This window comes from Ambystoma mexicanum, chromosome 3q (genome assembly GCF_040938575.1).
Source record: "Ambystoma mexicanum isolate Mex_15411 chromosome 3q, UKY_AmexF1_1, whole genome shotgun sequence".
Lineage (NCBI taxonomy): Eukaryota > Metazoa > Chordata > Amphibia > Caudata > Ambystomatidae > Ambystoma > Ambystoma mexicanum.
Genome location: NC_090926.1, coordinates 1,026,289,262 through 1,026,316,423, shown reverse-complemented (window position 1 = coordinate 1,026,316,423; position 27,162 = coordinate 1,026,289,262). Strand labels below are relative to the sequence as shown.

At 45.1% G+C, this 27,162-nt stretch overlaps 1 protein-coding gene across 1 annotated transcript in view; it reads right to left on the bottom strand.

Moving 5' to 3' along the window:
- TBC1D16 (TBC1 domain family member 16) overlaps positions 1 to 27,162 on the bottom strand; it is a 1,332,482-nt gene that overhangs the window by 75,533 nt on the left and 1,229,787 nt on the right. Inside the window, exons 9-10 of the mRNA XM_069655199.1 lie at positions 16,220 to 16,406; positions 13,992 to 14,171 (exon numbers count right to left, since the gene is read on the bottom strand). Of these exons, the coding sequence (XP_069511300.1) occupies positions 13,992 to 14,171; positions 16,220 to 16,406 (367 nt within the window). The remainder of the gene's footprint in view (positions 1 to 13,991; positions 14,172 to 16,219; positions 16,407 to 27,162) is intronic.

Sequence of the window (27,162 nt, the reverse complement as noted above, 5' to 3'; positions counted from 1 at the left end):
GCGCTGGTCTGATTGCTCTCAGCTCCAAAAGGTTGATGCGTAGTTTGGACTCGATGGAGACCAACGACCGCTGATTGTCAGATCGTTGGCATGAGCTCCCCACCCCATGAGTGAGGCGTCCGTCACTACTGTAATCTCCGGCCATGGTTGCCAAAAATGTTTTCCTTTTAGGATGTTCTCTGTGCAAGTCCACCACAGAAGATCCTGCCGAACCTTGTTCGGAATCTGAAGAAGATCCGTCATTTGTCCTGAGAATTGGGGCCATTGAGTCTTTAGAGCCCATTGAAGGGATCTCATCCCCGGGCGTGCTTCTGGCACCAGGAAAATGCAGTATGCCATGAGGCCAAGCAACCTCAAGAAGTCGTAGGCCGGGAGATTTTGGGCATTTTGAAATTTGGAGACCATCTGAAGAATGTCTTAAGCCCTCAACTTGAGAGCCGAGCTCTTTCCCAAGGATGTGTCTAATACAGCCCTGATGTACTGGAGCTGTTGGGAAGGTGTCATTTGTGACTTCTTGAAATTGAGGACGAATCCCAGTCTGTGGAGGAAGTGTCAGGTGACTTTCAGATGAATCAGGGCTTGCTCGGCAGAACGCGCCCTGATCAACCAATTGTCCAGGTAAGGGGTAGACGTGAATCCCCCCTCTCCTGAGATGCGCTGCCACCACTACCATCAACTTGATGAAGACCCTTGGGACGGAGGTCAATCCGAATGGTAGGATTCGAAACTGATAGTACAAATCGTCAAGCGCAAACCTCAGGTATTTTCTGTGCTTGAGATGGATTGGCACATGAAAATAAGCATCCTGAAGGTCCAATGACACCAACCAATCCTGAAGTTGAAGGGCCTGAATCTTGAACATGTCCTTCCTGAGGAGCTTGTTCAAATTTCTTAAGTCCAAGATGGGTCTCAATCCTCTGTCCTTTTTGGGAATCAAAAAATATGGGGAGTACCATCCCTTGTTCCTCTCCGCTACAGGTACTGGTTCTATAGCACCTTTCTCTGGCAGGGTTAAGACTTCCTGCTGTAGGAGAGGGTCCGGAAACTTCTAATGTGGGCAGTAGGTGTAATAAAATTAGGGAAATTCCAAAAGATGGGCCTTTTTTTGGCATACGGACTGGCCAGTTCTAAATTCATACCATATACAGGGCCCATCCACAGGTCATTAAATCTGGATGGGAGAGTCTACTTGTCTTCATGAAGTCCTAAATGAAGTTACTTCACACAAGATGCACAGATGCCAATAATCGTCTATAGCTAAACCCTCTACACATAGACAAAAAAGCCTTTATCACCTCTTCTTTTTTCCATATTTAATACTTTAACATCTTTCCAATTCACACCAGGGGAATGAGTCTTCCTTTTTGAATTCCTCCACTTATTACACTTACTTCCAAAATTCAACTTTACTCAAGGAACATGACTTTTACCTTAAGTTTCCTTTAATTCCACAGTTCTTTACACTACTCGTCCTCTTTCTACCCCTGGTATACTCTCTTGCCAGGGTATTTGTGACATTCTATTTGACCCTTAAAAATGGGTATGAATCTTCCCTTTTGAATTCACAATTTCAGGTTCATTACTGGTTTACTCTCCTGCCAGGATAGAACTTCACTTCTCTTGTCACTCTTGTTTTGCTCTCCTACCGGGATTTCACTTCAATTATTTCACTACTCCTGGTTTACTCGCCTGCGAGGTTATCACTTCACTTCCTTTTCTCACTCCTGGTTTACTCTTCTGCTACGATATAACTTTACCCTCCTTTTGTCTACCTCTCTTGGATGTGAATCACAGACTCACTGTATGACTGGTTCACTAAGCGGTCAGGGTCTTCCTTCCTCCATTCACTCTTTCCATCATCCATGTGACAATGTTTTTCCAATATTGGATTACTGACCTTCTTTTGACAAAGTTTGTTTCTGTTTTAATTCCTCCCTTCAAGTGTTGGGTCTCCAAACCACCATTAACACTGCCAGTTTCTTTAATATGTTCAATCGGCCTCTCGCGTGTTATCACTGACACAGCATGTGCCTTCCTGTGACCCGGTAACCCACTCGTTCTCCCTAGGCTTACCAGGTGTCTTCGGTGGTTCTAGCATTTCTCCTCCTGCTTCTCTCCCGATCTGCTGACTAGACATGCGTCCTGTCAGCCAGTCAGCTCCTGCGTTGTTTTCCTTCGTTCCTGGTGGCTCCAGCCGCCCACATTCATCAAGCGGTAAGCGCCTTTTGGCTCAGTCTCCCTGCACGTCTTTTGTGTCAGGCTCCGTGCTGCTTCCACAATTGGCTTGTCGCTGGCATCCTGACCAGCGTTGGAACAAGTTGCAAATAGATTCTCCTGCTACCTGCTGGCCACAGCGGGTGTGCATGCTGCTTACCTGCCTCAGCCGTCATCTGCTGTCTGTGCCCGCATGGGATATTGGAGCTGTCAACTTCCATGGCTATATCACTGCCGTTGTCGCAGGCTCCACAACTTGGTCCTAACTCCCGTGACTAGTGCGGTCACTTGATGCCACGTGACCACCATATCAGGAAGCGCCCCTGGAGTTGTAGGGTCACTCCTGCTACCTGCAGTCGACAGCGTGTGTGCGCGCTGCTTACCTGCCTCAGCTGTCACTTGCTGCCTGTGCCCCGTGTCTGGGATATTGGAGCCGTCATCCTCTGTGGCCATTTCACCACTGCTACCGCAGCTTCCGCAGCTTGGTTCCGCCTCCTGTGACTAGTGAAAGCAAGCGTCCCCCAAAAGGCAGTACCCTCCCCGCTATGAGAGGCAATAAAGGACACACCCCAGGAGGGAATGAGACCAAGAGTGAACGTAAAGGGTTTTTATCTAATCAATATAGGGCATGAAAAGGACTCTGCAAGCTCCGAGAGCGCTCTGTCTGACAATAGCAAAGACAGTCATATTTATTACAAAACCACGTCATAAATCCTACACGCTATAGGGGGCACATAGTCTCAGGGATTGGGGGTGTCGACTAAGCTATAGACAATACAGTGATGAGCCGCTCCAGGATTGGTTGACATCCGCGTTGACGTTCTAAACATAGTGACGTCGTCACGCTTCGACGTGATGACGTCATAATGTAAATAGTGGCCATCTTTAGCGAAAACCGTGTAGAACGGTTCGAGCTACAGCACCGGCCATCTTCTCAGGAAGGAGGTAAGAGAATCCTTTGTAAACAGCTCCCCAATTACATATCATGAGCCTAGAGGCCTTCACAGAATACTCTCCACAGAATGATCCCACCCCATTGTTTTCGTGTATCTAATATAGTATATATACGTGTTTTTACAGACACGAGTGGAGGAATCGCCCATTACTGCACTACCTCCGTACCTGAGGACTCTCTACATACCACAGCGACCCATTCCATGGATGTAGTAGCTTTTTACAGAAATACCGAAAGGTAATATTTTTTCTTAGATATTACATGACTAGATTTTCCTTCATGAATTAAGATCCCGTTTTTAATTGAGCTTTCCCTATTGTCTTTTTATCACATCTACAGGTTGAATAACCATTATTGGGCTGATATTGCTATTGATAATAAATCCAGTTAGGATATTCCACATTGAACATCCAGGTGATTATTATTAAAAATTTCTCCCAAGAGTTAAATGACAGTTATCAGTGAGAATCTAAAATTTGATCATTGTATCATATATTATAGACGAAACAAAGATTAATGGCAATGAAGAGGGCTATCAATTCCTGAAGAAGGGGACACCCCGAAACGCGTCGAGAAAATATTCATCATTACTTTCTTTGGATATACCATGTGAAAAGCCTATTGTATAGAAAGTGTGATGAGTACCTTGTATGCCCTTGTATTATAATATTGAATGTAACCTCAAAATGAACACATTTATGTTATTATGTTTACAAAGACTGGATGATGAATGAATTGAAATTCATATCTATAACAATTAATTTAAAATTCAATTAAAACCGATGGTCCCCATCATTCTGTTTTATTATAATAGTGTCATGAATTAGCTTCTCTCATTAATTTCTTCTTTTTTCTGAAAGAAACTGAATATTACCATTGTATAGAAATATTGACTGTTTCTACAGTATAAAGGGTGTGCAGGGGACGGGAGAGTTCCACAATCTTGTGGACAATCTGTTGGATTTACATAGGTTAAAACAACCCAGTGTCAAGGTTGTTATTCTCCCCGGCACCCCGTAAATTTTCAACAAATCCTGTAAAAAAACCTTAAACCTAGGTGTGCGCTAGGCAACACAAATATTGGATTCTTGCTCTCTGCCCCCCTAAAAATGCTTAGGGAGTGACACAACAGCCATAGCAGCACCCAATAGAAATACTAACAATCACCTCCGCCTCCCTAAGGGATGTCTTTTTCAAAGATCAATGCAATTACAGAAAAACACGCCACAACTTTGGCATTTAACGAAGAGGAAGCCACACGAATTTTAGGGCTTTTGAAGGAAATCGAAACAACCACACCAACGACGACTAGTCCAGAGAAACTTATTACACAATTGGAGAGGGTCATCAGAAGGGAGATATCGCAAAAACTACACGCTACTACATTAGCACAATACTACCGAGCACAAAGAATCCCAAGAGGACTAAGGGTATATTTAAGACCCACACTGTGCAAGGACAACCCAGATTTTGTGAAGAAATGGGAGCAGATCTTAAATAAATGCTCTTTGGATCTTATATTATTGACAATCGAGGAATTAGCAAAATCTGTCAGCAAACTCGACAGTGAAATCGAAGACCTGACAGAACAACTGTCGAAATTTAAAAACAAAGAGGAATTAACAACCATCATAGAGGAAGTGAACAGAACATTGGACAACTACAAAAAGGACATAGAACAACGCAAAGTCCGAAAATTCAGAAGAGATACGTTGGATTATCTTCAGGATATAGTATACTCCTGGCAAGAATACTACGCACAAAACAAAACCGCACCAGGTAGAAGACCACAAAACCACAAAACACCAATACCGGGACAAGAACCAAGTGGATCCAGTAGCGAAATACCTACAAGTGGGGACGAAGTTATCAATAGGGAGAACGCGGAAAGTGGACCGATTATACATACATCACAAGAAGCGACTACCTCTAACGCACAAACCACTCCCTCGGTATTTTTAGACAAAAGACTACGCGAAGAGGCAATAAGAAATCTAAGATCGCGGAACAAACCAAACAACTAGTTGTTAATATTTCATCAAAACCACTATCCAAAGACCAAACGGACACATTGAACCTAGGTTTAACATTTATACCAACCCAGAATTCCAATTTGCTGGAAGAAAAAATCAATCTTCACAGACTGGCACGGAAAATGAGACTCAAAGTCTTTTTTCATTCACAAATGGGAATCAACACTACACAAGAGCCACATCAATACTTAGAAATGAAACCCAAGAGTCATTTCGACCCTCAAGTCAATAACATAACCATCAGAATGTTTGAAGAACAGATGATAAAAGATCTCAAAAGGGTTAATTTCACCAGAACAAGGAACTACAATACCAGGAGAAGGCAGAATGAAATCATCAAGAACCTTGCGGATGACAGAAGCCTGGCCCTAAAACCGGCAGACAAAGGAGGGGCCATAGTTATTATGGACACTACATACTATGAGGAGAAGATTTTAGAGCTCCTAACAGATGAGAACACGTACATAAAAATTGAACAAGATCCGGTCAGAGAAATATCAAGCATTATTGAAACTACGCTTGAGGAAGCTGAGGACCAAGGATGGATTTCCAACAAGACTAAATTGTTTTTGATTAATGAACATCCTATTACTCCAATCTTCTATGGACTGCCAAAAATACATAAGAACTTGACAAAACCCCCCCTCAGACCGATTGTTGCGGGAACTGATAGTATCTTCAACCCACTAGCAGTTTATGTGGACAAGGCATTACAACCCATAGTCCAAACAACCACAACATATCTTAAAGATACCACAGATTTTCTCAATCACCTAGACACCTTAACAGATATTAACAGAAATGATCTACTGGTTTCGTTTGATGTACAGAGTCTATATACATGCATCCCACATCAAGACGGTTTGGAAGCACTCGAATGGTGTCTACTAAGAAATGAATGTGAAGCAAACAAAACCTTCCTAATGAAATTAAGCAAAATTATACTCATTAACAACTATTTCAGATACAGGACGCAGTACTATTTACAAGCATCAGGAACTTCAATGGGGTCAGCAATGGCCCCAGCCTATGCTAATCTATTCATGTACCATTTGGAGATGAAATGGATTTTGATACCAACAAAATTTAGCAAAAAAATCATCACCTGGAAAAGATACATTGACGATGTTTTCGTCATCTGGAGAGGACAACATCACGAACTAGAGGAATTCCTAAAATACATCAATTCAGGCCACGACAGAATCAAATTCACGATGGAAATTGGAACCCCTAAACTACATTTTTTGGACGTTGAACTAGAGATTGGGGAAGATGGGATAATCACCAATATTTATCACAAACCCACCGATGTTAACAACACGTTACACTTCAGGAGCCATCATCCGACGCATTTAAAGAATAATTTGCCCTACAGTCAATTCCTTAGACTAAAGAGAATTATCTCAACAACTGACACCCTGAGGAATGAAAACCTATTGATGACACAAAGATACAAGGAAAGAGGTTATCCAGAGTCTATCATCAAGAAAGCAGAAGAAAAAACACTCACATTGGAGAGGAAAGACCTCCGTATATCAAGAAATGGATCTAAGGAGATCCCATTTCTCTACGCTTTAAGATATTCAGCACAGAGTCATCACATAACAAGGATGATCAAGAAGAACTGGGGTATAATCAAATTGGATCCACAACTAAAGAGACTATTTCCTGAACCACCCATAATCGCCTACAAGAGGGGTCGGAACTTCAGGGATAGCCTAGTTAAAGCAGAAAGACCGAGAGTGGACAATCAAAGAACCCTCACCAAGAGGAAAATAGGTATGTTTGCTTGTCTCAATTGTGGCAATTGTAACAACATAATGAAGGGAAGCTATGTAAGACACCCATCAAATGGCCAAAAAATCCCACTAAAGGATTTTGCCACTTGTGACACGAAATCAATCATTTATGGTTTAAGCTGCCCATGCGGCATTTACTATGTTGGACAGACACAAAGGAAAGCCAAGGAGCGCTGGAATGAACACAAAAGTAACATACGTACCAACAGTGTTAACTCACCTGTAGCAAGACATTTTTCCATAAAGAAACATAATATTTCTCAACTAAAGGTTGTGATTTTGGAAATTGTGAACAGAGCCCCAAGAGGTGGCAATCATGCCAGACGTATGAACCAGAGGGAAATCTTCTGGATAGAGAGACTAAACAGTCTAGCTCCCAATGGGATGAACGAAGATTACAGTTTAGCCTCATTTTTGTAACTAAATACTGTTTCCCCTGACCCAATCAGAAACCCAGTGTGGATACAATATCAATTGCTGTTAAATACATTTTTGAATTTGTTCAGTTCACTTAGGATGATTTTTTACTGACATAGGATGTATTAAGTTACAGACCATAGAATGTGAGCATGCTTCTCTTGAAATAGTAAACACACGGATGTCCAATATTCGATTAACTTTTGTCCGTGGTAAACAATAGATTTCCCAGAAGTTACATGAGACACTCCTCACATTTATCTTTCGACTCTTTTCACCTTTATTTCATTTGACTCAAACTCCCTGCACCAGTATAGATATACACCTATATACTATTGGTTAATTACACATTGTTTTCTAAAATATGTCCGTATGACGACTGTTTTCCCGTCACACGTTGACGTTCTAAACATAGTGACGTCGTCACGCTTCGACGTGATGACGTCATAATGTAAATAGTGGCCATCTTTAGCGAAAACCGTGTAGAACGGTTCGAGCTACAGCACCGGCCATCTTCTCAGGAAGGAGGTAAGAGAATCCTTTGTAAACAGCTCCCCAATTACATATCATGAGCCTAGAGGCCTTCACAGAATACTCTCCACAGAATGATCCCACCCCATTGTTTTCGTGTATCTAATATAGTATATATACGTGTTTTTACAGACACGAGTGGAGGAATCGCCCATTACTGCACTACCTCCGTACCTGAGGACTCTCTACATACCACAGCGACCCATTCCATGGATGTAGTAGCTTTTTACAGAAATACCGAAAGGTAATATTTTTTCTTAGATATTACATGACTAGATTTTCCTTCATGAATTAAGATCCCGTTTTTAATTGAGCTTTCCCTATTGTCTTTTTATCACATCTACAGGTTGAATAACCATTATTGGGCTGATATTGCTATTGATAATAAATCCAGTTAGGATATTCCACATTGAACATCCAGGTGATTATTATTAAAAATTTCTCCCAAGAGTTAAATGACAGTTATCAGTGAGAATCTAAAATTTGATCATTGTATCATATATTATAGACGAAACAAAGATTAATGGCAATGAAGAGGGCTATCAATTCCTGAAGAAGGGGACACCCCGAAACGCGTCGAGAAAATATTCATCATTACTTTCTTTGGATATACCATGTGAAAAGCCTATTGTATAGAAAGTGTGATGAGTACCTTGTATGCCCTTGTATTATAATATTGAATGTAACCTCAAAATGAACACATTTATGTTATTATGTTTACAAAGACTGGATGATGAATGAATTGAAATTCATATCTATAACAATTAATTTAAAATTCAATTAAAACCGATGGTCCCCATCATTCTGTTTTATTATAATAGTGTCATGAATTAGCTTCTCTCATTAATTTCTTCTTTTTTCTGAAAGAAACTGAATATTACCATTGTATAGAAATATTGACTGTTTCTACAGTATAAAGGGTGTGCAGGGGACGGGAGAGTTCCACAATCTTGTGGACAATCTGTTGGATTTACATAGGTTAAAACAACCCAGTGTCAAGGTTGTTATTCTCCCCGGCACCCCGTAAATTTTCAACAAATCCTGTAAAAAAACCTTAAACCTAGGTGTGCGCTAGGCAACACAAATATTGGATTCTTGACATCCGCGTGGTGCCAACGTGGGGTGAAGGGGTTAGCTCGGCTCGTCGGGGTGGAGCTGCCCGGCCAGACGCAGTCAGTGTCGATGATTCCGAAAGAGACACAGACACACACACACACACACACGATTCCAGTTGTCCTGTAAATCCTACAATATGTTACTCTAAGAAATAATAGGCGAACGGAGAAACAACATGCAGTGTGAAGCTTCACCAATACATCAGTGCACTGTTACTTTTGACCTGTTGACCGGGTGTCATAAACCTGGGTGTCTCGTCTGAGGGCACAAGGTGAGCTGCCTTGTTGTTCTGTTCTATTCGATGTAGTGGGGAATTACTTTATGATATGTTAGTCCAGGGTTGAATACCCATCTCCAAAGCCCATTAACTTGGGGTGAACTGGAGTACTACTGGATCAGCGAGGGTGCACCTCTGGCCCCTTGAGGTGGTGGGGTTTAGGACCAGGTTGTAAATAATTCATTTGGCCGATCATGGCGGCCTCGGACATGGGGGAGGTGAATACTTGAAGCAGGTCCAGCAGAGTTAGGGGAGGTGAGGCTGTGCTACCCGCACACCTGCAAGGAGGGGGAGATGGCCTTGTGGCTCTGCGCGATTGTCGCTGCCTGGGCTGCACAGTATACCATACGAGGGGACAGTTAATAAAGTTAGTAACATTAGGACGATTACAGGCTTCATGTACAGGCTGGTTATACATTCATGTACTTCTTCGTGTGCGATTATGAGAGTCTGGCAGCGTCACATATATCACATAACATTAGTTGAATACATTTTGGTAATTACATAAGGCAACGGATGGATAACACATGAGGTAGCATCAGGTTGGGTTGTGTACTCAGGAGCATAGAAGCAATAAGTTCATGTGTGATTGTACATTTGCATTCTTGTTCATAACACTTAAACGTGTCCCACTGTAAGACGCACAAGTACTCTCAGTAATGCTTTTTCACCTTCCTTTGTACATTAGCAGCAATCGTTAGTTAGCACTAGGTGGGCTCTATCAAGCCCTTTCATTGAGTCTCCAAGGCACATGGTGTCGTACAACGGGCTGTGGTCATTCTTGCTTTATCAGTACTATAAGCTTTTATCCCTTTCCCAACACCCGTGTTATAATTTACACAACAACTCTGTGAATCGTTAGGCTTTGGTATACAGTTACTTCATTTGGGGGGACATGGGCAGGGATTCATACTGGAAGGTTATTGACACCATATATTTTAATGTTAGGGGTTAGATGCCAGGTCGAGGTCTGTTCAATTGGGATGATTCCTGTTATTTTCCAGACTTGAACTATGAGTCAGGTCACTTCGGGGATGGTGATGTACTGCGGAAGGTAAATGATACAGTGTTTGTTCTGATACTCGTTCGTGTGTGGTTGCTCGTGAGAACGAGCGTTCAGCGGATCTGCCATGGGGTGGAGGTGCAGGGGGAGTGCACGACTCCCTGTGCACAGTGAGCGGGGGCCAAGCTGCAGCTTTCACACGCAGGCTGCTTCAGTGGAGTTTTGGTTGTTTCCATCTAAAATGGAGTCTTGAAGATTTCAAAATGGTGTCCATGGTATGTTACAGTACAATCCGATTGGCTCTGTGTGTCGATCAGCAGCCACCCTGCCACCCGAGCACAGGTGCATGGGGGGCCTCTGCCGAGTCACGAATCTAACGCAGGTGGGGCATGTCGGGGAGGGGGGTCTTATAGACCGATTCACCCATACACTAGCGACTGGTGCGGTTACGCCAAATCAGGAAGTGCCCCCTAGGGCGTTCTTCGCCCTAGAAGTCCCATTCAAAGGGTGACCTTCTATGGGCTTTGACTATTCCTGTTTGCCCCTGTTCGCGCCTGATCGTGTGGCGACTAGCCATTTACCCATCTATTTACTTTTTATATTCTTTTCTGTCTTCATGCCCTGTCTTATTCCATCTAGGATAACCCACCATACTTTTACAAAAAATCGTATTTTTCGGAACGTACACTTTCTCTACCCCATCACTCTTGTCGTCTTTATCAACTTCTTTACAATATTTTGTTTCCTAAAGCGCCTGATCCATTTTCTTACTCGTCTCTCTCCTCCTCTGACTTTACAAATTACATTACGTTTAAGGTGGCAAATCTTCGTTCAGCTTTAACTTCTGGTATTCCCTCCTTCCCTCCGTATTCTCTCTCTTTATTCTCTCCAATTGCTGATTCTGATACTTCTGCTCTTCTGGCTCATGCTCACCTCACTGTTTCTTTTCTGTCTTCATGCCCTGTCTTATTCCATCTAGGATAACCCACCATACTTTTACAAAAAATCGTATTTTTCGGAACGTACACTTTCTCTACCCCATCACTCTTGTCGTCTTTATCAACTTCTTTACAATATTTTGTTTCCTAAAGCGCCTGATCCATTTTCTTTCTCGTCTCTCTCCTCCTCTGACTTTACAAATTACATTACGTTTAAGGTGGCAAATCTTCGTTCAGCTTTAACTTCTGGTATTCCTTCCTTCCCTCCGTATTCTCTCTCTTTATTCTCTCCAATTGCTGATTCTGATACTTCTGCTCTTCTGGCTCATGCTCACCTCACTGTTTCTCCTTCTGATCCTCTTCCCTCCTCTCTTATCCCTCAGGTCTATCCCTCATTTTACTAATCTTATGAATTCCTACTTTGCAAATTCCTGCTTTCCTACCACTTTTAAGCATGCACTTATTTTTCCTAGCCTGAAAAAATCTACTTTAGACTCATCTATTCTTGCCAACTTCCGGCCTATTTCACTTCTGCCATTTTGCTTTAAAATTCATGATCGGGCCGACTATGCCAGGTAAACCGCTATATACATCTTCACTCCCTTCTCCTCCTCTTCATTCTGGCTTCCACCCCTCTCACTCTACAGAGACTGCACTTTTACATGTCTCTGTCGCATGTCTGCTCGTCACTCCAAGCTCTCTTCTATTCTTATTCTTCTTGACTTGTCTGTGGCGTTTGATATTGTTGACCACTCTCACCTTATATCCTCTCTTTCCATCCTGCATATTTCAGGGTCTGTTCACATCCTCTCTCATATGGCGTTACTCGAGGCTCTGTACTTGGTCCTCTTCTTTTCTCCCCTTACACTACTCCCCTCTCTGATCTGATCATTCACTCTTTCTTTTCATCTATACGCAGATGACACAGATCTTTTTCTCCTTTGACTATGCTTTTCACACTGTCTTTCTGATGTTCCAAATTGGAGGTCATCTCACTTTCTCCATCTCAACCCTTCTAAAACTGAGTTTCAATTCTTTCCTGCATCTACTATTCCTCTTTGTTTTCCTCGTCCGTCTCTCTCTTTTGCTACATCTTCTTTTCCTTTCTCATCATCTGCGTGTAACTTAGGTGTTACTTTTGATCCCTCTCTCGCGTTCTCTCTTCACATCTCTTCTATTGCCTGTTCTTGCTGTTATGCATGTTTCAACATTTGTCGTGCTCGCCCCCAATCTCTCTTTTCATGCCACGAAATATCTTTTTTCTTGCATCGATTACTGATCATCTCTGTTGTTTGGTCTTCCTGCCTCACATCTTTTTCCACTTCCTTCTGTTTTTAATTCCTCTATTTGTCTCCTTTTCGCTTTACCCACTCTGTATTAAATTATATCTTCTTTACTCTCTATCCCCTTTTGAATCTATCCCTTTTGAATCACCTGTCCTCTACCACTTTCTCTGAAATGTCTTCACATGCCCATGGTCTGCACCCACCATGTATCTTTCTTCTTTACTCTTGTTCTATGTTCTGTCTCTCTCTCACAGAATGTATTTGTCTTAACTGTCCCCAAACCTCCATGTGTTTCTTCTCGCTTCCATTCCTTTGCACTTCTAGCTCCTAAACATTGGACCCCCCATACACTCTCACTTCGCTCTGCCTCATCGCTTTGGATTTGCCAATCAGACCTAAAAACTCATCTTTCATCTTGTCTTGTCAGTTGATTATGTCTGCTTTTCCCTCTTCTGTTTTAACCATGTTCACAGGACCCTTGTCTGGGCATACCCGTCGCACTCGGGGGGACTACGGCAGAACAGAAGAGGTGATGGCTGGAAGGTTTAGAATTCATTCATCTTAACCTCTGGCATTGCTTTGGGCAATCCTCCAGACCATCGTTCTTCAACTGCCAAGCCATTACAAAATGGGAAAGACCATATGCAAATCAGGCTTGGTCCCACACCAAAATTGGCAGTCCAGCCCGACTGCCAGGTAACATCCCTTCTGTAAACGCACATGGGTATCATGTGGATTTATGGCTGCAAAATTATTTTTGTTCAGTGTTTTCCTACCTCTCTGGAGTTGGTCTTCCCCCACGTGGTCCTCCCACAGATAGCCACTCCCAGGGTCAGAGTCAGGGTCAGGTGGCTTCTGCCTTTCCCAGGCCACAAAAGGGAATCTACCCTACAGAGAATCAGTGACAACATTACTAGATTTGTCACAGTGCATGTTGCAAGTGTCCAACCTACTATGTGAAGAGTAAAGGACTGGCATGAAAACCCAAGGGCTCCTGAGGAACCAAACATGGGATGGGCCGAACACAAGCAATGTATTTCCTTGTAGATTCTTCCAATGATCTACTGTGATGGATCCACAAAATAATTCCCAGCAGGAATGATAGATCATTGAAGCTGCCTTCAGCAGAAATGTTAGATCTATGGAAAAGCTCAAATAAGAGCAAAAGATGGATTTAGGACACTCTGAATAGGCACATGGGGATCTTCAGAACTAGAGAGGAGAAGGAAAACTGCTGGCTCTGATTATGTTCAGATTATCACTATTCAAATCCAGCTCTGCATGGTGAGAGATACAAGATGGTCTGTACTTTTCACTGAATGTTCTGGTATCTTAAAGATACCTGAAAACAACCACTGAATTAGACAGTTGTTTGCTCACAGCATTAAAAGAGTTTTTACAGTCCAATATCTGCATACAAACCTGGTAATGTGCCCAGCAGGCCTCCCAGATGCGCAGTGCCTCAGCGCACGGGAACTCACGTTTGAAGCACAGGAGGATCCATCGGTGGCAGAAGAGCATCTGTAAGCCATCCTCGCCCAGTGAGACAAGGTGCTGATAAAACTGAGGGTGCATCAGACGCAGGAGTTCACGGAGGTACATCTACAAATATCAAGAACATCAGACTCAAAAGTAGGTTCTATGGTCATCACACCATGTCATTCTAAAACACAATCAATACCTCATGTCCCTCAAAATATTGTCAACACAGAAACATCTCCTAACACAGTCAACCCAGAAACGGGTTCCCCTACATGTGCACACCTGAACCAGTCCCTCATGCAATGTTTCCAAATTCAAGTTGGAGTGTCCTGATAAAAACAATAATCCTTCAGACCCTAACTGAAGGTTACTCCTAAAAGGTTGAATCAGTCTAACTCCCTATTGTCCTACATCACATCTTGGCCTTTACAGTGTAGTATCAGGAGTAGGACCGCCCACTATCCTGCTAGGATAAAGACATTGAGATTTGCTTTATGCCAGAGTCCTGCAATTCCACCCTAATATCAAAAAATGTCCTTAACCCATGTATTTTGCTTTCAAGTGCCATGCATTACTGTGGTCCTCCCCACCATGGCCTTGAACCCCAATTTGCTTTGTTGGAAACCTGCACCCAAGAAGCATTCCAGGATTCAGTCCCACATACATGCAGACTTCCATAATCCTGCTCTAACCAATTGCAGAGGACTGGACCCATATCGCATAGGATTTACCCCTACAAAACTCACAGCAATTACTCCATTTTCAATGCCCTACATACACAATTCTACACCCTCCCCATTTCCTGCAGCCACGGTCATGATCCCATTGCTCCCCAGTTTTGCTTGTGATGTATAAAACCACATACATACATAAACCCTAATTTACGTCCTTAGATGACCCAGTGCTCCAAATCTGAACTCACTAATGGTTCTAGTTTTTTGTCCCTCTGGCTTGCATATTGCAACAGTGCTACCATTTAGTGCAGACATGATGCTTTGGAGGATTCCTACACTTTCAACACAGCCCACTAACATTCTGCCCTTCAGTTCGGTACCTCCAAATGCCTACACTCTGCATCTTGCCTTTTGCCCAGATCAGGGCTCTCACCTCCATTCTGCTGACTTGCAGTGCACAACTGCTCAATGCTGCCAGCAAACTAATCCTAACTGTGTCTTTCTCCCAGTGCCATTCTCCGCAGCTATGTTCTCTTCCAGGTTTCAGACTCATCTTTCCTGTCCCCATTCAGGGGCCCAGGTGCCATATTTTAAGGGTCAAACTGGAGCATAAATACACTACATAGTATTAATGGGTCTGTAGTTATGGTAGAGCCATTATAACATGTATTGGATAAATAGAAGCACTTTGACCTAGGCCACTCCCTTCAGGTCTTCTTTCCCAATTGAAGGGGGTTTCTTCCGTTTACCCACTCTCTTCAGCCGTGCATGCTCCAACTCAATTCTACGTTATCAATAGCTGATGCAGGAAGAACGTCTAGTTTGAGATTTACATTGGAAAACAGAAAACATGTTGAATAGAACGAGAAGGCCCTGTAGAAAGACAGAAACCTTTGTTGTTTAGCAGATGTGTCCAATAAGAGTATGCAGGTTATTCGATCCCATTGAACATGGTATCAGGGCACAGGCTTAATTCAACAGATCAGGGCTCCATGCAAATTAGAATGATCATTGCTTGGAGGGTGTTGCCGCTGATGTACCACCATCCCTGCTTCCCACTCCTCCCACTCGTTAAGAGGGGCACTGCCACTTTTCTTTTTTACAAGGTGTACAGCTGGTGTGTCTTCAATATGATAGGATATGAGAGCCTGTGCTGCACCCTCATTCTTTCCCCCATAATATACTGCTGCTGTTCGACACCGCCATCATCCAATGAGACGGGTACTGCAGCAGTGGTCCACCGCCATCTCCCTTCAGATGGCTACTGTTACAGCGTAGTAACATCACCTCTGTGAGTCGGAGAGGTTTATTGATGTGCCCAAAAGGCTGCTGTACTCTCCTAGGCATATGGCTACTGAGCCACACTCACTTTCCATAAGGAGGAATGCTAATGCTGTGCTATGCTGCCCTTTCCTGATAAGGGAAATGCTGCTATTCCATACCCCCACCCACTCAGGTTGATAGCATTGCAATCATGCACCCTGGCAGGCTCACCAATTGCTTTTCCATGTCCTCATCCCGTGGAGAGCTGATGAAGATAGTGTTCTGCATTAGGCCCACAAAGCACCAGAATGTGTCTGACTCGTCCAGCACCTCTGTCAGGATAGGCGCCACAAGGTCCGACATGCCCTGAGAGTATCCGATGCTGGGGTTGTAGACAGCATAGTTCAGTAAGATCCGCCTGGAAGGGAGATAGGAAGGTCACATAACAAGCGTGAGGAGTATCTGGGAAACACTCATGCTTCATTGTTTAAGAATGTCAAACCTGAGTGTATTACACACCTAGACACTGATAGATTAAGAGGCGAACTAAGTCTATCCTGACTGCCTATCTTCTCTCCTAGCAGTTTAAAAACTGTAAACCTTATTTGGTTTCCAGCAGGGTCTTTGCCCTCACAAAATTGTTATTCTCCTGTGTCTGTCTCGGTCCTCTTACTGTATTTACCTGCATCACTCCTGCTACAAAACAGTTTTTCCCATGCATTTACCACCCTTTCTATTAAGACCAACCTTACACTTCTCCTGATCTCCATCACTCCTCCCCAACAAGTCATATCTCAGTCTAGAATCGCACCTCCACTGAAATATATTCACTTCTGCACAGTAAGTAGACTATGAGGCACTGAAATCTACCATTTCTCACTTTTCCAAAAATGTATTTATATTGCTACGTCCATAGCCCCTTTCTCCAAACACAAGTTATTTCCTCGTAGCGCGAGAAGTAGCCAGCACACCTTTGCAGATAATGGGACTTCCACCTTCAGTATGAAAAGCCTGCAAGACCCTAACCCGCCTCATGCCATCCCTCATCTTGCAGAACACAGTTCCCTTCCCTGTGCTTGAATGGAGTGGAGTGGACATACCTGAACAACACATTTCAGCATACGATACTGGTTTTGTCTTCATGCTATAGTTTATGTTTCAAGGGTAAGGCTTAAAGGAACGCAGACAGATCTCAGTTCTCATAGGATGGCCATTGCTGGGTGCTCTGAGTAACACTTTTATCATTTATATTATGACTTTTTATTTAGACAGGGCAATAAACAAAAACACATTTCCAAGAGAATGGTAAAAAATACCTCTTCATATTCTCGCCCCTATGCCAAATGACTGATTCCATACAGTCCTTCAGTTTGATGAACGACAGTCGGCTAGTAGTTCTCTCCACCATATGCAAAACTGGCAGGAAGTCAATGGTGCCCGTTAGTCCATACACCGGTCTCAGCCCCTAGGATCCCAACATGGCCACATACTCCCTCTGCTACTGGGAACAGTTTGGAGCTTTCACTGTATGAAGTGTGGGATAATGCTAAATCTCCTTCCTCAATACTAGTAAATACAAGTAAATGAAGCATACAAACATCAAGAAACAAACACTGAACCAGAACTTTTTTGGGCTCTGAGAAACATACTCAGTGAGTTAACCTTTCTTACCACCAGCTCCCCCCTAGTACTAAAGACCAAATGTATGTGTCCAAATCTTACTTGGGAGGCAAAGCATGAGCAGATTTCGGATTTGGTTGCGGCCCACACTAAAAGACAACAGGAAGAGCAGGTATCCCTCACTTCCCACAACCACTTTATATCGAGGGTCCCTGAAATAGGAATTCTGGTGGCTGTACCTATGTGGAGATGGATGCAAGGCTCAAATTCCAAATGACAAGCATAAGCCATTCAAAGGTTCTCGTGCCACTTCCAGGAAGATGAAGAGCGTCCCCCAGTGAGGGAACTGATAGCACATTCTGTTGTGCTCCCTGGCAAATAGGTCCACTGTTGGATGGCCCCAAGCCCAAATTATGTCGCTCAGGACCTGGAAACCTAGCTGACTCTCCCAGTCTACTGAGCCTGTCCACTTCCAGATTGCGGTCTCCCGGAAAATGGACCACTGATAGATGGATATTGTGTGAGATAGTCGACTCCCAAATCTGTATGGTTAGCCTGCACAGGGGAGAGGACCTGGTACCCCCCTGCTTGTCGATGTAGTACATACATGTAGAGCTGTCAGTTTTAATGCCAACTTCCCTGTTTATGGCAAGCAAAAGGAATTCCCTCAATGCCAGCTGTATTGCTTCCAGCTCTAACATATTTATGCAGCTGTCGTCGTCCCCATCGGACTACAGGCCGTGGACTCAACTGATGTCCAGGGTGGCCCCCCAGCCTTTCAGAGATGAGTCGGTTGTGATCGTCAGCGAAGCTGTTGGTTGTAGAAAAGGCATGCCTATAGATTACTCTCCTGGTTCCACCATAAGAGATCTTGGTGGAGGTCAGACGGGGTGATGATTGTGGTGGCCTGTGAGTCTGTCTCCTGGTTCCATGAACTTGCCAGGTACAACTGAATTCTCCTAATCTTGCGCCTGGCAAATGGGACAGTAAGGCGGCAAGCAGCCACAATACCCAACAGTTATTGGAACCACCAAGCGGTTGTAGCTACTGTGATGAGGAAGTGGCCGATAGCCACCCTCAGTGCCCCGATCCTCCCTGATGTATAAAAAATCCTTTGCCCCCCGGGTTGTCCCAACAGTAGATCCAGCTAGACCAGGAACTCCATGGCCTGAAGCTGAGATTTGCACTGGTTGATGGAGAACCCCGGCTCATACAGAATGTCCCTGAGAGGTGCTGTAAACTGGACTGCACCTGGTGACACAACTCTTACCAGTTATTTGCCCAGATACAAATAAACATGGTGACCTTCGGCTCTGTGAATGGAAGCTACATCATTCATTAGCCTGATAAAAACCAGAGGGGCTGAATCAACCCAAACAGAAGTACCCTGTACTGTAAATGGCAGCTCATCACCGTGAACCTGAGATAAGCTCGATGGGGGCTACAATTTGGGACATGTACTTAAGCATCATTGGGATCCAGAGAGCATGTCCAATCTCCCCCACAGAGAGACTCCGTGATCAGTGCTGGCGTGACCATGTTGAACCTTTGAAGGGGTAGGTATAGGTTAATAAAGGATAGATCGAGAACCACTCTCATGCCCGCCTAGTACTTCTGAATTGCGAAAATTTGTGAATAGAAGCCTGATCCGGAGGGGGGTGGAGGGGACTTACTCCACCGCTCTGCTGTCGACGAGAGCCAAGGTTTCTGCTAGAAGAGTGGGTGTCCTAATGTGAAAGAGGGTGGGGGAGAGTGGAGGTACAGAGAATACAGGGAGTTGGAACCCATTGGAGAACCCCAAAATGATCCACAGGTCCGCAAAGTTTGTCTGCCAGGACTGAACGGAAAATGCAAAGCTGCCCCCCACTAGAGAGCTGTGGACCTGGATGCCCTCCTCATTTTTTTTTTACCGTATGAGGCTGGTGCTTGGGAGGGGGACTAGAAAAACTGCTTGTCTGGGGTCCACTACTGCTTGCGCCTATGAAGGCTGGGTGACTTGTCTGGCTGGAGCATTTGGGAAGGTTCTCCCTCTGTCTGACCTTGCTTGCGCCTAACCAAACGTTTATGCAGCTGGCATGGCAACGATGGTCAAGGATTTATCCATTTGTGAGCTGCCTTTCTTTTTGTTAAGCTTGTCATCCGTCGAGGAGTGGAACAAGTCCACACCCTAGAACGGGTGGTCCAGAATGCCTTCCTGAACATGAGGATTGAACTTGGTGGTCCTCATCCAAGTGGAGCGTTGCATGTCCATTGAGATGCATATAACCCTTCCTGCCTTGTCTATATGAGCCACTGCTAACTCCATGAAATCCTATGCGACCAGCTTGGCCTTCGCCAGGACCACTGAACGCCGTCTGTCTGAGCGAGGGCAGGTCCGGGAGGAACTCTGATATCTCTCTCCATAACCTCTGGCTCTGGTTGGCCGCTGCAAGCATGTCATCTGCATTAGCCTGTCTAAGGTAGAGCCTGGCATTCAAATAGATATTTTTGCCGTAGGCATCCAGTATCCTGTTGTCCTTGGTAAACAATGCAGTGGTTGTGCTGGAGTACGTAGAGGCTTGAGGCTTGGAATACATAGAAGCAGCCGCTATTACGGAGAAGTGGGGCTGCGGATGCGTTGATAGGCTGTTTGGTGTGAGGCATGGGCCATCCCTTTTTGGCTAAGGCATCAATGTCCTTCTGGAGGGGTATGCCCGACCTGGTGGAGGTTTTGAGCTTTAGCACCTCAGCCAGGACTCACGGCTCAGGATCCTCTTGCTGGGGCTGTGGGATACCCAGCTATTCTGCAAAGCCGGCCAGCCTGTCATGAAATGCCTGCTGACGTGGAAGCCTCTGTGTCGTCCTTCTCATCAGTGTCAGCTGGATCTGTAGCCCATTGATCCATGGCCTGGGGGTCTGCAACAGCCTAAGGAACTGCAGCCTGCTCCGCACTGCCCGCTTGTGGGATAGCCGGTGTGACCTCCGGGACCTGCTGCGGACCTGTGTCTGCCCTCATAGGAGGCTGCTGAGGAGCCTGAATGGGGCTGGAAGTGGCACTGGGAGTGGTGCTTGAGGCGGCTGAGCCTGCTCCAGAGTCAGAGGTTGTACCGGGGCTGGAGGGTTTACTGGCGCTAACGGAGGTTGAACTGGCACGGGCTGCATAGGAGGCCCTTTACGATTCCAGCCATCTACTGGGACTTCATGTGGCAAATGAACTTGTCAAAGAAACGCTCCTCGCAAGCTGGGGTGGAGAGGTCCAAAGCAGCTGGTGCTGAGAGATGGGCCCTTCCGGAACACTGTCTGGACTGGGTGTAGCTCACCTGGGTGTAGCATACCGATAATTATGGCACTGGGTAAGCCGTGCACCATGACATCAGAGGCGTGTGCATGGGTGACCACCCCACCCTAATTCTTGCCTTGGTGTGATGGCGTACTGCTCTGTGTGGTCTCAGGTTGGGGCAGGCACACCTCTTGCTGCGGCACAATCTCGACCCCTGGAGCCACACTTTTGTTTGACTGAGCAGGAACGCGAGGGAAATCTTTGTCTGCTGACGTACCTGCATGAGCGGTCACTCGGTACTCGCCTGCACCTCAGGTGTGGACCCGGGAGGCTTGCCGCCCTCGGGTTGCGTCCGCCAGTGCTTTTGTGTAAAGGCGCCCCTCTTTGGCCTGGGTCCGGTGATAGAGCAATGCCCCTCAGGAACTTTGCCGGTAGGAGAACCTTGCGGTCCCTCTGTCCTGGGCCCGGGAGGATCCTTGGACCCCTCGGTCAGAAGACCGGTAGCTTGTGGTGTCTTGGGCCGTTGACTGGTAAGAAGATCCAAACGATTCCCCCCACTCATGGTCTTCCATGGAAAGGAATTGCCCTTGCGGGGTGCTTTGTTGAATAAGGTACTTCGCTTGGGCCGTGATTCAACTGACATATTCCTTCAAATGTTCCAGCGGAAATCTAGAGAAAAGCTCCCTCCATCTGGCCAGATGGTTTTTCAATGAAGGTGGGGTCTACGGTGGAACATTCTGAACAACCTTCTCAGCCGTGATCCTCGCCGAGGCACTGGAGCAGAGAGCGCGCATTTTCGATGTCGGGAACGAGCCATCACAGGAAGGGCTGCCATGCACCAGGGAGGCAGGGCACCGGAGGATGGTGGAATTGTAGAGATCAAGAAAAAATATGGAACTTAAGTTCGCAGGGGAAAAGCAGGCGTGTGGAATTGCAAGTGAAAAGGCCTCAACCACTGGCGCAGGTGAAGTAGTTTTGCTCCCGTCACTGCGAAAAAGAGGACTTGGGTGTGGCGCAGGAGGTGGAGTCAGCGGAGCGCACATCCCTGGAACCATGACTCTGCAACGCATCTAAATTTAAAGGGAAAGGGTTTTTATATAAAAAAGTGTTCAGTTCCCGTCCCTAGAGAGGGACGCGCATGCAATATGGAGGTAAGGGGACAGGACATAGGAGTATTCTCCAACGGCAGTACAGTGTGTGGGGTTAGTGGCCTGTATTAAGATTAAATGTTCAGCTTTTGCCACTTCAGAGACTTCACACACAGAACCCAAATTCACTGACTCTACGTAATTCGTGTGTGATTTTATTACATGCAGAATGTCATTTTTTTCTGTTTAAATTGCCAGTAGATGGTATCATGCCTGCTTGGGATTTTAAGGGTTATACTTCAGAGCAGTAGTTCCTGGTATCATGACATGCTGGTTGGGTGGCTCTGCACTGTGGTGGCAGGCCATGGTAGGTTCCGAGAAGCAAGAAGGGTGTTACTGCATCATGGCGACTGACAGTGGACCTAGTCAATGGGGGAAGGAGAGAAAGGACAGGAAAACTGCCATTAGGTGGCTGAAACCATGAAGGTCCCTGGAGAGGGGCTAGACCATGTCTACAGGAATGGGTGAGGCACCCAGGAAACATATTGGATGGACAACATTACACCATTATGGTTTGAGGAAATACTATCTGACCAATAGGGAAAAAGAAAACGAAGTTCAAACTATGAGAGAAGGGAATGTAGGATTGGGAGAAACCCTGTAACCAGGGAAGTTGCCATGCCTTCCCCAACTAGTTTAAAATAGAGATATGGTAAAATGATGGCACGGTCTGAGATGAAGTAATGGATAGGCAAAGTCAGTGGTGGCCAACTCCTTATTTTAGAAGTGTATCTATACAGGCACACACTGAAGCAGGTGTAAGAAATGAGTGTGTCCCCTTAGTCAGCTACGCTGTAAATAATTCAGAACTGTTTTAAGTATAAATCATTCCGCCAGGTGAGGGCAGGAGTTTATTCCCTTGACTATTGGATGTGGGAACAGGTAATCCCACATGCAACCCATTTCAAGATTCCTTTATTACCAGAAATGTTGGCTACCTTGATGAGTACCAGGTGAAGCAACAGGAAAGGATCATTTTGTTTGCATATGAGAGTAACAAGTACACAAAAAGTGGAGAATGCACTGTTCAAAGTACGTTGCCATGAATTTGAGATTTTGCTTGAACGCACTGCATCCCACAAATCTTGTAACTATATTGCTAGCATATTTATTTAGTGATGTTCATAAGTATAATGGATTTATAATAAAGACCACCATATACAGTGTCGGTGTGTTAGTGGTGTATCTGATGTAAGTTCATGTGTTTCATTAAACTAAGCCTAGAGTCCTACTGACCTTCAATCAATAAGTGGAGGCACTCCATTAAAATAAGTAAAAGAAAATGTAAAACACAGTGAGACCTGCATATATAGAACTCACCGCAGCCCCAGACCACCTGTTTATGTCAGGTAGCACCCATTTGACTTTCTGGAGGGGTGTGGGGCGTGGTAAAGGGCGAAAACATTTTTGTTAGAATGCCTTACTTCGTCTCAGTCAAGCAAATTCTGGAGTCACCCTTTACCCCATGTAACTTTCTGATGTGTAATAGCATGGGCATTTTGAATTAAGAGCTAATTTCACACAAGAAAGTCTTTGTGCACCTGGACAAGGCCATGACTACAGCCATGCTCACAACTAGCTACATGCATTAAAAGGGGGAGGATCTTCTATCCAGAGTCTGGATTGTTTAAGCTCCTTTTACCTTACCCATGAAGTGTTTGAATTACGTAGGGCAAAAGGCAGTCCATTCTCTCCACAGATCATAATCATTAGGCGATTATTAGAAACTAAAGATGACCAAGTTACTTACCTCTGGTAACGTTCTTTCGACTGGATGTTCCTCCAACGTAGTCCTCATCTTTGATATTTTCGATATCCAGCTTCATAAATAAAAATTCGGCAGAGGGCGATGTGAGTCGATGCAGTCGAAAGGATGTCCCTGTCTTGAGGATGTCGTCATCGAAGGCATATATAGCATGCTCAGCACCTGTTGGCGTCAGTTCTGTTTTTCTTACAGTAGATACTACCCGCATAACCACGGGATTGACCTTACTAAACTTTGAAATCAGTATTTGATTTGGTGGAGGGAGTAAGAACTTAGTTTTCAATGGTTTTCATGAACCAAACGAAGAACAGCTTTTCCAAAGCTTTCATCCTGACCGAGGGAAGACTCAAGGCAGTAATGTTTTGTGAATAGTAGACCACGTTGCTGCCTCACAAAAATTTCTGATTGGTACACCCCTGTGCAGGGCTGTAGCGGTAGCCATGCCCCTGGTGGAATGGGCTCTTAATCCTTCAGAAGGATCCTTGCCCGCCAGTTTGTAGCATTGCCAGAATGATCCACCTGGATAAGGTCTATTTTGTAACAGCCTGGCCCAGCCTTTGACCTGTATAGCCTATAAAAAGTTTTGATAGCCTGGATATGTAAAAGCTCAAAGCTCTGCGTGGATCCAATCTATGAAATCTTTCCTCCTCTTTGCCAGGTTGAGGTGGAGGATAGAACATGGGTAAGACAATGGTTCTGCCCTACATGAAAATCGGAAATGATTTTGGGTAAAAATTAAGGTTTAACCCTCAGAACAACCCTATCTTTATGGAAGATAAGGGTGGTTTGGACAAAAGTGCCTGCAATTCACTCACTCTACGGGCTGAGGTTAATGCTACCAAGAGAATGGTTTTAAATGTTAACAACCTTAATGGACATGAATGTAAAGGTTCAAAAGGTGCACACATTAGAAATGTTAGTACCAGATTAAAGTCCCAAACTAGAACCTGGCAAGGAGATGGGCGAAAACATTGGCGAGTCCCTTTAGAAATTGTGTCACCAGTGGAATTTTGAAATATGAACATTCTGCTGACGAGCACTTAAAGATGGTTAGCGCCACCAAAAAGCCCTTAATGGCCTTAATGGTTCGAACCTGGAGCCCCAGATTGGCTAATGATAGTAGGAAGGATAATACTTCTGGTTTTTTGCTTAGAAAAGGGTCTACATTCTTATCTTTGCACCAGCTGCAGAATGTATTCCAGCGACAACGGTACAAGGACTTTGTTGCTGGCCTTCTGGCCAAAAGCAAAATCTCCATTACTTCATCCGGGAGGTCCCAATCCTTGTATCTCAGCCTCTCAGAAACCATGCGTGAAGGCTGAATGTCTCGACCTCTGGAAGGAGAACCCGACCCACCTCTCTCTCGAGAGAGGTTCCTCTCTTAGTGGAAGACATATTGGAGGGCAGGTGGACATGTCCAGAAGGTCCGGGTACCACGTCCTCCTGGCCCAATCCGGGGCAATTAGGATAATCTGTTTCCCGAATTTTCTCAACCTCCTGATATCCTGAGGAATAATGGGGACTGAAGGAAACACGTACAGGAGTGGAAACTCCCAGTCCACCACAAACGCGTCCCCTAGAGCTCCTTCTGGAGGAAATTCCCTGGAACAGTACAGTTCACACTTCTGGTTGACACTGGTTGCAAACAGATCCACTTGAGGGGTTCCCCAAAGGTTGAGCATCTCTTGACGGACTTCCTGAGCTAGTTCCCACTCGTGGGAGACTGTGCTCTGCTTGCTCAGAGCCCCCACCACGTGTTCTCTTCTCTGCCAGTTGAACTGCTGATAGAGAGATTAATTCTTGAATTGCCCAGTACCGGAGCTGCATTGCCTCTCTGCACAGTGGTAGTGACCCTACACCACCTCGCTTTTTGAGGTAGTACATGGCCACTGTGTTGTCCGTCATTATCAGGACAGTCTTTCCCTGTACAGAGGGCAGAACGGCCTTCAGCGCTAGTCTGATTGCCCTCAGATCCAAAAGATTTTTTGATTGTCAGATCGTTGTTGTTGGCTCCCCACACCGTGAGTGAGGCGTCCGTCACTACGGCTATCTCCGGCCATGTTTGCCAAAACGGTTCTCCCTTCAGAATGGTGTCCTTGGAGGTAGATCCTGTGCGACCCTGCTTGGAACCTGAAGTAGGTCTGACATGTTTTCTGAGAACTGGGACCATTGTGTTCCGAGGGCCCATTGAAGCGATCTCATTCTCAGGCAGGCCCCTGGCACCAGACAAATGCAGAGTGCTATACGGCCAAGAGACGCTGGGCACTCTGAAACTTGGAGATCTGAAGATTGTCTTGAGCCCTCACCTCGGGTGGCAAGGTCTTTCCCAAGGATGTATCCAATACAGCCCCGATTAACTGGATCTTTTGAGAAGGTGTCGTATGAGACTTCTTGCAATTTAGAGAGAAGCCTAGTTTGAAGAGAGTGGCAGATCACGCTGAGATGATGCAGGACTTGTTTGGGAGAACGAGCCCTGATCCACCAATCATCCATGTAGGGGTAGACATTAATCCCCCCCTCTCCTGAGACTTGCTGCCACCACCATCAGTTTGGTGGAAACCTTCGGGCCAGAGGTTAGCCCAAATGGCAGAACTCGAAACTGATAATGGCGAACCTCAGTTATTTTCTGTGTTTGAGATGGATTGGGACATGAAAATAAGCATCTTGAAGGTCAATGACACCAACCAATCCTGGAGTTGGAGAGCCTGAAGGATCTGAGAAAGTGTGAGCATCTTGAACTTGTCCAAGTAGCTCAAGTCCAAGATGGGTCTCAGTCCTCTGTCCTACTTGGGTATTAGGCAATATGCAGAATACCATCCCTTGTTCCTCTCTGCTACAAGAACCGGTTCTATAGCGCCTTTCTCTAGCAGGGTAAACATTTTCTGGACAAGGAGCGGATCTGAAATCCTCGAACAGTGCTTCCCCGGTGGATGGTTCTGAGGTCTTTCAATGAAAGGAAGGTAGTAACCGTGGGTTATGGTTTCCAGGGCCCAAGCATCCAAAGTAATGTCTCGCCATTCTTCCAGATGCTGAGACAGTCTGCCTCCCACTGGTGATTTGTGACTCAAGACCTCAGAGGTTTTGAGGCGGCTGATTCAGTGGCTGATGGTAATGATGCCCCTGCTTGAGTGGGCTTCGCTACTCTCCCCCTCGTCCACCATGATGGAATCGTCTTTGGCCTCTTTGACCAGCCATTCCTCTCGCTCTTCCAACTGAGGAGTAGCAGTGAAAAGATCTACCCTTCCAAGGCTGTCCACTCGGGCAACAGGGCTGAGGCTGCCTAATAGCGGCACCTAAAGATTTGACTGCTGCCTTTGAGGTCTGCAACTTCTCAAGGCTTTCGTCAGACTTGTTGCCAAAAAGGTGACACCCATCAAAAAGC